At 29.1% G+C, this 14,051-nt stretch overlaps 1 protein-coding gene across 4 annotated transcripts in view; it reads left to right on the top strand.

The window, feature by feature from the left end:
* Pi3K21B (phosphatidylinositol 3-kinase regulatory subunit alpha) overlaps window positions 1-11,938 on the top strand; it is a 30,686-nt gene extending 18,748 nt beyond the window's left edge. For all 4 annotated transcript variants that reach the window (XM_089177380.1, XM_089177379.1, XM_015335205.2 and 1 more), the window contains 8 exons: window positions 239-367; window positions 449-656; window positions 773-1,003; window positions 1,889-2,213; window positions 2,296-2,543; window positions 2,817-2,993; window positions 3,087-3,341; window positions 3,435-11,938. In XM_089177380.1, the coding sequence (XP_089033506.1) occupies window positions 239-367; window positions 449-656; window positions 773-1,003; window positions 1,889-2,213; window positions 2,296-2,543; window positions 2,817-2,993; window positions 3,087-3,341; window positions 3,435-3,762 (1,901 nt within the window). In that variant the 3' untranslated portion in view covers window positions 3,763-11,938. The remainder of the gene's footprint in view (window positions 1-238; window positions 368-448; window positions 657-772; window positions 1,004-1,888; window positions 2,214-2,295; window positions 2,544-2,816; window positions 2,994-3,086; window positions 3,342-3,434) is intronic.
* Window positions 11,939-14,051: the final 2,113 nt, after the last annotated feature.

Raw genomic sequence — 14,051 nt, 5'->3', positions numbered from 1 at the left:
ATGTTCATTAAGCGGCGTTAAATTTAAGTTGTAAATAAATTTATTTTCAATGTGAAAAATGAAGTATCGATCAAATAGTTTAATAAAATTTGAAAAAATGAAAGTTTTTTCAAAACAAATTTGAAAAAATTGTACTGAAAGTACAATAGTAGCTTTCACCTATGAACTATTTAAATATCATTTTGTTGAATTATTAAAACACTTGAAATTTAAATTTTAAATCAATTGTTCCATGCAGACGTGCGCAACGCAGATTTGGATCAATATACCCCTCAATGCATCGCAAGCGTTTTGAAAATGTTCCTGCAAGAATTACCAGATCCAGTAATACCGGTACAATTTTATGACAGGTTCCTAGAAGCATCAAGTAAATATTTTTTAAATGTTGGTTTTTAAGTATATGATTTATGGAATGATATTAACAAGGCAATCATTTACGTTTATTCAGATATGAGAAGTGACGAGCAGTGTGCTGCCCGCTTAGGACAACTTGTTACTGAACTTCCGGAACATCATCGGAGTACGTTGTTTCACTTGATGTCTCACTTTTGTCGTATATGTCAGTTGCAACATGGGAGGGGTTACACGGAACCACCCACTGTACTTGTCCAAGTGTTTCGTCATATATTTATTAGGCCGCCCTGGGAACGAATCATGTGAGTATACGTGTGTACAATATCCTAATTATTAGTAATTCATATTAATTTTTTCTCACTATCTTTTTTATATTTACACATAATATCTACTTATACATTTTACATTTATATTCTAGACAAATTATACACAATACAAAAGCTTACATAAGGATAATGGAACTACTGTTGCTGCACGTTGATTGGAACGAAAGATTGCCCGAATTTGCTAGTGCTCCACAGCTTCCACCACGAAAATTTTCGAGACCTCAGTTTCCTGTTCTAGATTCATTTCCTGTTCTTGAAGAAGATAATACGACTGAAAAATCGGGTTCTGCTGGAGACAGTGGCAAGGATCAACAGTCTCATAGGTAAAAGCTTTTATTTCTTGTAATGGAATCATCAAAATTACGATATAAATAAATATATTTAAAGATATTATTTAATATATTAAATATATATAGATAAATATTTTATTTTTTATCCTTTATTTTATATTCTATAATTAAATATATAAATATTTAATATATGTTTAATAATAGGATAGACATAAAGATAAAAATATTTTAAAAAGATGTAGCGAAACATGACCTTTAGGTTAAGAGATTTATGTATTTCAAGATAACATAAATAAGAGAAAAGCTTAGAAAGTTGAGAAAAAACCTATGGGATTAGGTTTCTATCTAATCTGTAGAACCGATCACTTTACTTAGGTTACAAAATCTGAAAATACTACATTTTGTTCTATGTTTAACTGCTGTATAGACGTACGAACGTTTACGGGTTAGTAGTTTGAATCTATAAATAGTTCATTAACGAGTAGTTCACTACAAGAGTAATGAATAGACAAATATTCAAAACCTGTTAAGGTTTTTGTAGTGAGTAGTAGGCGAACAAAAAGTGTATATTATAGAATCACGCAGTGAGTAGACGAATAATACAAAAGTGTCTTCAATAGTCATTGTACCAAGTTATTTTATTTTATATATACATGGGATCAAACGTCACTTCAATTTCAAATAAAATAGTCATTCGTGAGGAAGTTGATCAAAAATTAGAGTAGTCGCGTGAAAAAGAAAAAATCCTGATTCGAGTCTTGGTCCAGTTTGGGCTCAACTCAAAAGCTCAATTTGTTTACGAATTCTATATATATATATATATTTAATATATTAATAAAGGTATAAATTTCGACAACAAAAAAGAAATAAAAAAAAATTGAATTTAGTTTTTGTGTTATCTTAAAAAATTGTTTATAGGCCACGAACGCTTCAGGAAGCTGAATGGTATTGGGGAGATATAACGAGAGATGAAGTAAATGAAAAAATGATTGATTCGCCCGATGGCACTTTCCTAGTTCGCAATGCGTCTTCCAAAGGAGGTGAATATACTCTGACGTTACGTAAAGGTGGTACAAATAAGCTTATCAAAATTTGTCATCGAAATGGAAATTATGGCTTTTCCGAACCGTATAATTTTCATTCGGTTATCGAGTTGGTGGATTACTACAGGAATTGTTCTTTGGCTCAATATAATTCTACTTTGGATATCAAGTTACTATATCCTGTATCACGTTTTCAACAAGTAAGTTATTTTAATTACAAATATATATAATTTATGATAAATTTAGATACTATAAATTTTTTTTTATTTAAATTAAAAATAGGACGACGAGATTGCAAGTACAACGGACATGGCAACGGTCAAACAAAAGTTTGCTGAACTGAGCAAAGAAATAGTTGATACGTGTCGACAATATCAAGATTGTTCCGAATTGTACAGTAAAACGGCTTACGAGGTTCAATTAAAAAGACAAGCTCTGGAAGCATTTTCAGAAGCGATTAAAATGTTTGAGGATCAAATGAAATTGCAGGAAAAGTTCCAAAAAGAAGCTCAGCCGCACGAGATATCGACGTAAGTTTTTTTAAATAAATAAATATGTATAAATCGGTCTGCGAAAAATATTGTAAACATAAAAAAGTGTATTTTTTATTTGTTACAAATTTTACAAATTTTATTAGTTTAGGAAAAATGATATCATGATATATTATCCATCTCTTTCGATAAAATAAACAAATTGTTTAAATAAAAATATTAACAATCGTTTCTTGTAATCACTTTTGATAGGCCTCATGTTTTTCATTACGTAATATACCGTTTTTCATGTAAGTATTATAATTATTACAGCCTAACCGAAAATGCAGAGCTGTTGAAACGCAGATTGAAATCTTTAGAAGACAGTAAAGAACAATTAGATGATAGTTTAAAGCAGCGAATCGCTTATAATAGAACTCTTGAAAGAGAAATGCATAAGTTAAAGCCGGAAATTATTCAACTAGTGAGGCAAAGGGACAAACATTTCACGTACGTTGATGATTTTCATTTATTCTCGCCATAACAATTCATTTCACAATCAGATTGTATTAAGTTTGCATCTTATTTTCTTATTTCCGCTAGATGGCTGAAGAAAAATGGCATGACGGCAAACAAAATCAATCAGTTAGTGCTAAATCATTCACTTACAAATCCATTAGTCGGCGATTTAGTATACGGAGATCTTCAAGAAGTTGATTTAGAAGTACATACAGAGGAGAAGACTTGGCTCTTTTTGGAAGGATCACGTTCCGATGCTGATCATATTCTTGCTGGTCGGCCGGATGGCACGTTCCTTGTACGAAGATCAAGAACTGGCCAATATGCTTTGTCGATTATGTAAGTTATTTCATTTTAACAAAGAAACTTGTAAAAAGGACTTTGATTCAACGAAGGATATTCTTACTATTCGCATTTCTATTAAATTTGTAGGTGCAACGGTACTGTAAATCACTGTATCATATATGCAACTGAACGAGGTTACGGTTTTGCTGAACCCTACAATATTCATGAGAGCTTGAAACATCTAGTTCTACATTATGCTCAAAATTCTCTCGAGGAGCATAACGAAAGTCTTAGCACGACATTGGCTTATCCGGCTTTTGCACCATCCACGGCTCTGGCACAGCTACAGACTCAACAAATGCAACTTCAAATGCATATGCCCACGCAAAATCAAATACAGTTTAAACGACCTCTCGAAAACCAACCCCAATTTACACGAAGTTTGGAAAATCAACATTTTATAAGTCATACGTAATATTTATATGTTTATCAATCTGGTCAAAATTGTTTGATAACTTCAGATACTTGTGCGTGACTTTACGCAAGAATCGGTCACGTAAAAGGAATGAACGAAAAAAAGAAAACGTACTTTATGAATTTAAATTCATATGTATATGCGATAGAAGATAAATACGAGGAGAACTTGTAATAACGTTGCACCTTCTGAGGGAAGGATTATAAAAAGGATTATTTTTCTTTTTACCAGAATATTTCAAAATGTGAAGAATTATGCTGATAACTCTAAGGCATAGCGATAGCGATAATAATTATCGGAGGTCCTAGATATAGAAGTACCTGTAGTGAAAGCAGTAATAGTAGGTAGTAGTAAGAGCAGACAACAAATTTTGGCAGCAGTATGTCTTTTTATTATTTTTTGCTGCCTATTAAAGCTCCTCCTATAAAAAACTGCACTAAATATTGACAATTATTCTATTTTACATATGGGTGTATAAAAGTTACACCAGTGTTTCCTTTTTTCTGTTATTTGTTGGAGATTTATATCTTTGTTTTAAATGATTGTTTATTTTGATTTTACTGAAATTAATTCATATCTAATTATGAATGAATTTGGCAAAATTTAACCGGGAGGAGCATTAATAATTATATTTCAGATTAATCGACCAACGATTCACTTTTAATATTGCTTTTGTGTACTTTTCTTACGGATTGATGATAGACATTGTGTCGGATACCAAAATACATTTCGCTGATTCACAAGTCTTTATAAAATCTTTGTCACATCTTAAAATCTAATTTTTCAATCGAAAACGTAATTACGACCGGGAGAATATTTGTAGTTTAACAACTAAATCACTCTTCGCTTAATTAGATCACAAAGTCCCGTTGATAATCAGGGTAGATGTATTTCTTGTAAATTTAAATATTAATGTAGTTATTATAGCGAAGATTAAGGGTGTCCGAAAACTTTTAAAAAAATATATATGTTTTCGCGTACGGTTTTATTTTAAATATATTTTTTCTTTCTTTTTTTTCAATTACTTTTTAAACTTTGTTGAGTGATTTAGATTGTATCGGTGGTTAAAACTTCTGTTGCACCGGATCTTATGAACGATATCATAGATTATATTTTCAAAATCATCAATTTAAAAGTCGATCTTCGGGTCTCGGAAATTTCCAGAGTTTGTATAGTTGTAGTTTAATTCCGAGAAATTAAGGAGAGATTATTCGTGATATAATGATACGAACACTTTAATATCGCGAAATATAGTTTTTAGCGCTTAGCCACCGATTTAAAAAAATATATATGTATATATAAGTATATATATATATATACTCGTTATATTTCGGTGCTTGTTACAACGAAATTTCTTCAGAGGTGCAAGAAGTTTTTTATATAATGTATAGATTATAAGTATTGTGCCAGACCCGCATGGGTTATGTACGATTTTAAACAAGAAAATAATATTGTCTGTGATTTCGGATCAGTGAGAAAGAAAGAGAGAAAGAGAGGGAGAGAGAGGGAAAGAGATAATATCTGGTTTATCATTTTATTCAATGTTATTCTTTAATTTTCGATTTTATCTTCTTTTTTTTTTTATATTTGTTTTCTTATCGTTGTAAAGTTTACCTATTACTAAATATTTTAAGGGAACTCAATCTCGTCATTTAGCTTTCTCGTTTATAATACGCAGTTAAAAAAAATTGTTAACAAAATTTTAAGTAACCCATTGGCATTTGAAGATCGAATATTTGTCAGGTTTTCCGCTTTTTTCAAATTAAGCTTCGGTAACACTAGTGACGTTTTTATTTATGGTATTTTTTCATGTAATCATGAATTTTTGTTCTTACCATTTTTACTCGGAAAGCATAACTCGATCGCGTGTTTAAAGGGAGAAATATAATCAACAAAAAATAATTGAAAAAAGATCCTAACGTCGTCGTTTAGTGCGACTCATAATTAAGATATGGGAGTGTGCCTTGAGAAATCTTGCATTTACGGAGCGGTCAGTAAATGTAAGAGTGTATCGAGGTTATCTACCATATTTGTCATATCAAATGCTATAAACGAATGATCAAGTATGCTCGCGAGTATGAATTCCGTAAATGATACGATCGAGTGACCGTCTTATAATACGTATGTACATCTCTCAACATACGTTGTAAATGATAGAAATTGTAATGTGAGCAACGTTATAATAAATTATTGTCATCATTTATTTTCAACTTGAACGCTCAAAAACATAGTTATCATTCCGATCTCTAAGTACAAAAAGAGGCGAAAGGTGCTGACACGTTTTCTTTCTTTTTCTTTCTTAGTATCTTTCGTAATATGTTTTTTTTTGTTTTCTTATATACGAAAGGATAACTAAAAGGGATGGTAAGGAAGAAGAAAAAGAAGAAAAAGAAGAGGAGGAAGAAGAAGCAGCAGCGATAGAATGAAAAAGAAAGAGAGAGAGAAAGAGAAGGTGGACACGTAGTATTTGCAAAATGAAAGGCCCGTTCTTCATCTTTAAGGCTTTGAATAACTTAGACGTTAGGTAGATTAGGTCTTTTTTATACGAAAATAAAAGGGGGAAAAAAGAAACAGGGAATACGAATTGTGATGCCTCGATAGGCTTGTATTTCGTGATCGTCCAGTTGCGTGCCAGTTCTGAACTCGATCGTTTGTTGCCGTGTCGTTGGATCGTTTGTTTGGTTGGACGTAGGATATTAAAAAAAACTTGTGCTATTCGCACGTATTACCAGCGTCGATCGGTTTGCCTTTTCTCTAGACGAAAAAGGGCGCCCCTACCACCTTTTTTCATGTATTTTGCAATCATATTCGAGAGTTCGTTCTTTTTTTCGTGGGGAAAATTTAGAAGAAAAAAAATTACTCGATTTTTACGATTCATTCTGCGGTCAGTCAATTATTTAGTTTTACATCATTATCATGCGTACCATATTGGTAGATAGTAGGTTTTATAACGCGATATAGTAATAACTAAAAGAAATAATATATTTTTCACACGTAATTAATTTAATTGAATTTGAAGGATTGATTATGAAGAAATGTCTTTAGCAACGTTGTTTCGCACTTATTTCTTTTTATAATTCGACATCCGGTCGAATAATAATTTCTTCTTTTGTATGCTTGTCTTCATTCACTTTTTAAAATCAGTGTTTGTTCTCGAAAAGATGGGGAGAAAAACCATGTTATTACAACGTTCGGTTTGCGTGACATAAGGGATGAATAGAAAGTGAAGTGTAATGGACGGTGAGAGAGAGAAAGATAGAAAAAGGGAAAACGATACAAAAAGCCATACATTCATATACATATGTGTATATATGTATATCCACATAAAAATATGGATATATTTTTACTTACTTTCAAGGCAAACCTTTAATTAATTATTTATAATATATAAATGCGTATATTTCTTCTATTTTCGTCAAACTCATGCATGTCGATCGAATGTAATAATATTTTGCACGCGAAAATTGAACGAATTTGACTTTTAACATTTTTAATTTCATTTGTCGTTTGATCGGTATAATCAAATATTCATTACCAAAAAAAAAAAAACTGAAATCAGAAGTAAACAAAAATGTGTAAATATAGAAGTTATAATTGTTTCCAATTTTCATGAATTGTCATCTGCGAAAAAAAATCTTCTCAATATTTTCTGTAAGTTTAATTATACAAAAAGAAAGAATTAGAAATGATGAGAAAAAAAGATAAGGAGATTGAATTTGACGGATGTGCGAAAGTTGAACGATGTGTCTGAACGGAAAATCTTTATTCTCTATATAATAATATCGAGAATATCAAATGTATCGAGTGCGTGTGTCTAATGTGCGTGTATGTGTGTCTAATCGTCGACGTACATAAATGTGAATCATATATTAACAATTTTTTTCTAGTGATCATACAAAAGATGGAAAAAGATCGAAATGCAAAGATGAACAGATGATAAAATTATGAATAAAGATAAAAAAACTCAGAAAAAAAAGAGAGAAAGAATATGTTAGATATATAGATCATTTCTCTGATCTTTGTCCGTGACACTAGGATCTATTAAAAAAAAAAAATAATAATAATTTTCTTTTCTAAAAGCCATAACAAAATCATATGGCTCTAGTTTAAAACTATATATATAATTTTTAAAAATAGAAATTATACACGGCGAAACGAATTGCTTTTCGTGTTTTTACACTTTTACTGATTTTTATTATTATGCTTTCTCAAGTCCATCTTACATAAAAATAAAAAAAATCATCATTATCATCATTAATGTGTTAGATTAGACTGATCGATTTATCTTGGAGTATTTAATCAAAACTTTCTCTAAACATATAAACTAACAGAGCTCTTGGGAAATAGATTTTGAAAAATTGGACTAAACTAATTTGAAATACAGCAATGATTTAGTTTTTCTTCTTTTCTTTTGTTAGCTCGGTCATTACGGTTATATGTGTATGTAAAAGATATCGTTTTCGGTGCTTTGTTTTTATTAAAAATTGATGATAATAATAATAATAATAATAATAGTAATAATAATAGTAATAATAATAATAATAATAATAATAATAATAATAATAATAATAATATTATATAATAATAATTATAATTATAATATTATAATTACATATATATCCGAGAGAGCCTGAATATATTATTCCGTTTGTACAAAAGAGAAAAGAAAATGAAAGAAAAAGAATAACTTTAAAGAGGAGACGAATAAAGAATGTCACTGGGGATTGTTTTATAACGGCAGGACCGATTTGAATGATCTTTTTACAAAGTTACGAAATTTGTGAGCGAGATGTTTAATATTTCGTTTGTTAAATAAACGAAACACGTCCATGCATCTCTGGACAATTCACGAAATTATTTTTGTAGGATTTAACTAAAATCTTGCGAAAGAATTCGCTTCTTTCGTTTGAAGAAGAAATGTCAATAAGTTTTTGTGGTTTAAAATGAAGTACTTTTTTGATGAAGAAATTGGGGAAAAGTAAAAAAAAAAAAAAAAAAATAAGAAAAAAAATAAAAATAAAAATAAAAATGAAAATAAATAAATAAAAGAAAAAATAGTCGAGAAAAAAGATATTTAACGTGCACATTCAATTATAGAAAAGCTCGGAAAAACTAAATTGTGGTTTAAATTTAATATATGGATAAAAAAAGGATTCGATTTGTTAATGCGCAGTCTATAACCATTGAATATGTGATCTCTGAAAATTAATGCGGAGTTATATAAAAGAGCGTATGTGTGTGTGTACTTGAGTCTATTGTGTTTGTATGTTTGTATGTATAAGTATACGTGTAACGAATAATCGTTGCCTTAGCTTTTTGTACAATTTGAACCAGATTGAATAAATGACAAGTGAGAAATAAAAAAGGAGAGAAAGAGAGAGAGAGAGAGAGAGAGCGATGGAGAGAAATTGTGTACGATATAAGATGTTTATGATATTAATCCAATCTGTTTATGATATTAACCAATCGATGTTGGTATCTGTTAAGATAAATGGTGATAATAAAATGATAAAAGTAGTAAGATATTCTCATTAAGTTCACTTCAAGAGAGAAAGAGAATAAGATAAAGGTAGAGATAGAGAAACGAGGGAGGGGGAGTCTTGCAGCAAGAATTGTGCGACAAGTTGATAATCAAATTGTATGAATATTGATATTGTTACAACGTTTATGATAATAATATTGTTAGTATTAATGACAATGATGATAATAATAATAATGACGAAGATAACAATTTTAATTCGTAAACTTTTACGAATAGATATTGCCGTCGTAAAGTGGAAAAAAAGTGCAAGAAAACAAAAACAAATTACAATGTCGATTGTTTCTTTTTAGAGAAGGAGATTATTATCCAACCCGACTCATTATATTTAAAATACGTTTTTCTCAATGACGATGAATTACGTTTTGATTTAATAAACGATCACCACGAAAAACGTGAATCAAAATTGTTTAATTATAATACTAATTGATCAGATATACAATATATCTACGAATGAAAACCTATTCGTTTATTTTCCTTGTCAATTCCTTTAAAGGAAATACGACATTCGCCTTTATCTATTTGTATATATATATACGTAAAAATTTAAACTACTGTCCGTCATGATCGATAGCATTAAAATGAAATCTTTTCAGTGGCTTCAGAGGCAGAACTCAGGTTCGATGATTTCAATTGAAATGAACAATATCTTTATTAAGAACTTTTTAAAGTAAGTTAGTTCTACGCGTACGATTAATTGTCTCTGATAGTACATTTCAATATAAAGAAATAACAATAAAATAAAACAGATTGATTTAGAATATATTATCAAGAGGGAGAATTAAGTAGACCAATCTATAATATAGAACTAATAAATATATATACATACACACGTAATATATAGAAATAACAAAAATTGTCTTACGCCTCTATGCTGAACTATCAGAATTGCATAATCGATAATATGTACCACTACAATAAAAATAAGACACTACGTATAGTGTGTACAAAGAAACAGTATAATCTACGATGAAGAAATTACAAGTTTACACATGTGCGTGCGTATATGCAGTTGTTTATGCGTATGTGTGTTTATTCGTGTATAAAAACACGAAGAGAACGTGTGTGCGTGTGTGCACAAGATAAAACGCTCGTAAATAATACTCCGCAGAATTTTCTTGTAATTAAATAAGATCTATTGAAAAGTAAAACGATCGACTTATTCACGAACTTATATTACTGGAAAATAATCGCTTTATTAATTAATGCGTATCGACTCACAACTTTACGAATTCCTCGACGGTATAGTTGAAAGATTTAAGGATGGTGTAGTGCATTTCAATAGCAATTTTACCATACTGAAAAGTACCAACAAATTTTCAAATAGATAATCCGAGCATATGGAAGATGCACGTTTGACTTTATTCAGACGAAAGCTAAATATCTACTCAAATATATCGAGTATCTTTTTAAAAAGTGAAAACTCGACGTTTTCCAATTAAATTTTAATAGGAACAAATACAAATGGGAGCATACGTGACTGATTTCAAAGATAAAAAGTTTGTAAAAAATAATACAAAAAGTAATTTTTCACTACGAAAATGATAAAAATGATTAAAAAAAAAAAAGAAAAAGAATATGTCAATTCGTGAACGTATTCGTTAAATTGAATATTTCATATATATTCTCCGATTTGATATATCAAGATATCAAAGTCGACAAAAATTTGCTAATAAAATAATACTTAATTCTTTTTATATTCGAAATTGGTCACATATAAATATAAAACATTAATGAAAACAAATTCGAGATAGGAGAGTGCGCTAATTAGATAATCTTTTCTATAATTAATTTCAATAAAAAAGAGCATCTTTCAAGCGCTATCCATTTTTCAATCCTTGCCATTTTTGTACATAGTATTTGTGTCCAAATACTCGCGAGAAAAAAAAACTGAATGATAAGAATGGTATACAAAAAAAAATCATGTAACAATGAAAATTTGGAGAATTAAAACATTGTGCGAGTGATGTACAACACGTGTGTATGCTGCAAAGTGAACAAATATGATTACGGATCGAGAATGGATGAAATAGACGGATGGAGAATGGAGAATGGATGATGAAGAAAGAGATATGAGAAGAAGAAAAGAGAGAGAAAAATGAGAAGCAGAATTTATCGACATAATATTATATTATTAACAAATGTATGCTGTCCCACTGTGATAAAAAAAAATTTTGTTTTTGCATGTAAAATATACTATTAATGTCATAAGTACGAAAGAATCATATTATAGACTATATATAGATGTGTATGCGTGCTGAGGCATGTACGATCTTAGATCGATCTATGTATCTATATATATACACATATATATATAGATATGCAGGCATAACACACAAGCATACATATATTGTGATTCAGTGTGTGTACAAGAACTAACAGAGTGCATGCAATTCTACAAAGAATACAAATTTTAATTACTCCCACCAGGTTTTCACACGCTCCCATATTAAAATATGGGACGAGTTTAGTCCTGTTTACGAAACATATAATATAGAAAGTATATAATGTATAACTTGTAAAAGGGGAGGAAGCGTAGAAATCATTGTTTATAAAAGAAAATATAAAAATTATTATTCACGTATAGTGAATTTTAAATGTCGTAAGCTTTTTCATAATAAATTCGTTATAAATCGATTTTTGTTCGATTCATTTAATTTCTCACCGCTTTAATAATAATGATAATAATACTAATAATAATAATAATAATACTAATAATAATAATAATAATAATAATAATAATAATAATAATAATAATATTAATACTACTAATAATAATAACAATAATAATAATAATAGTTGCATTTGATTGAAAAGTATTCAAATTAGGCTTCGTTTTAATTTTCTATGTTGTTATTCTTTTTTTTTTTTTCTAAATGAATAATTACGGCAATTTCATAGATTTTGATTGAATGCATTTACTATGACTTGCATTCAAGTCGCATTAAAATTTGACGGGTAAATAAATATTTTAATAGAAATAATTTTCTATACAAGATGAGTATAGATTTTATAAAAAATTAAATTAAATGTTGATTGGTTGGATCTTTGATGAAATTTAATTAAATATTGATTGCGTCATTAATCTTTGGGCGTGTGAAAACTGGGAATGAAATAAGTGTTTATTTGTTTTTTTTTGCGCATAGGTCATCTTCATATTGTATCATTTATTTGGTAGCACTACCATGTAAAACCATTTATATTTGCATATAATTAATATGTTTTAATTATAAGATCGAGTTGTTTTTTATTATTCTGTACTTTGTCCCACAACGTTGGTACGATTATAATTTTTGTTAAGATAAAGGAAAATTTTTTAACCAAAGATTACGTTACTTTTTCTTTCCATGTTCGTAAGATATTTTTTTTACTTTCCGATACAAAATAAAAAAATAAATAAATAAAAAAGGAAAGAGAAAAACAAAGTAGATGACAGATTTGTGCAAAAAATATATTTTTTGTTACTATGGTAGAAATAAGTGAAATATTCGTTGTGCATTTTATATATGACAATTACTTTTACGTACAATTGAATACGCGGTCACACTTCTGAGCGTTAGTAAAATTAAAACTTAATTCGGTAGGATCGAATTATGCAATTACTGTATTGGTATCCGTAGACAAAGTTAGTCACGTTTTCGCGAATACGTGCCGGAGATTCAAATGAGAAGTTTGTGATGTATATGTAACTAGTTTCGTTTCGCGATCATTATAAGAGACGTGTAGAAGGAATTTATAATTAGTTAAATGTAAACGTTAATAAGAATTATTAGTTATTTACACCATACGGTCTTTCAATCTCTAAGATATGTTAAAAAAGTCCAGTCACTTGTGTCTCAAAAAGTAACATCATATATCAAAAATATCTCTGCAAAAAAACAATTGAATACATTTTTAATAAATTTTTATCATAATTTACAGTATATGTTTTATAAATTAAGTAAATATTACAGTTTACCACATATACAACGAGTATAACACCTAAAACATTTATAAAATACATTAAACAACTCTAGTTAGACACAAATATATATCGACAAATATAACAATCAATAATCCTTAAAACATTTAGAATAGTTCGATTATTTATAAAAAGTAAATAAAAATCTAAAATACTATAGAGCTTGATTTAATCCATATTAGAAGAAAAACATCATTCGAAAGAATAATAAACGAAAAATAAATTATTAAACAGAATAAAGTATTTATTTTCTCTCTATAGTACTATCTACCTATTACTGGAATAATCCCTTCAACATCTTCACCATAGTTCCAAATGATTATCCAAATGATAAATCTCAAGGACAAAATCAACATCAATTTAACAAAAAGCCGTTATATTGAAAATTTTGCCAACTAATCAGAAAGCTCTCCTAAGAATAGAAGAAACTGTAGATCTTATGATTAATTAAAACAAAAAGAACAAAAAAGGAAATTAAAATTAATTAAAAATAAATAGCTTACAAAAAAGAAAAAAGAAGATTTTATAAGAATAATAATAACATGAGAAAAGATTAAACGTTTTTTCCTTATTAACGTTATAAAGAAAGAAAGAACAAAATTCTTGACGAAAGACGTTTAAACAAGTTCAGAAGTGTCTGCTATTAGAGTATGTTTGTCTTTCTGCTATTGCTGCTGTAGATTTTGTAATATGTATTCCATGTGATAGTAATAAAACTATAAGAGTGGGGAGTTCGATGGAGGGTCAGAGTGGGGACAATAGTATATCGTAGAACGAGCTTGCGCGCCG

The sequence above is a fragment of the Polistes dominula genome, unplaced genomic scaffold, assembly GCF_049000335.1.
Source record: "Polistes dominula isolate Pdom_NZ unplaced genomic scaffold, Pdom_raw_medaka contig_20, whole genome shotgun sequence".
Lineage (NCBI taxonomy): Eukaryota > Metazoa > Arthropoda > Insecta > Hymenoptera > Vespidae > Polistes > Polistes dominula.
The sequence above is the reverse complement of the archived record's forward strand: the minus strand, read 5'-3'. Positions and strand labels throughout refer to the sequence as shown.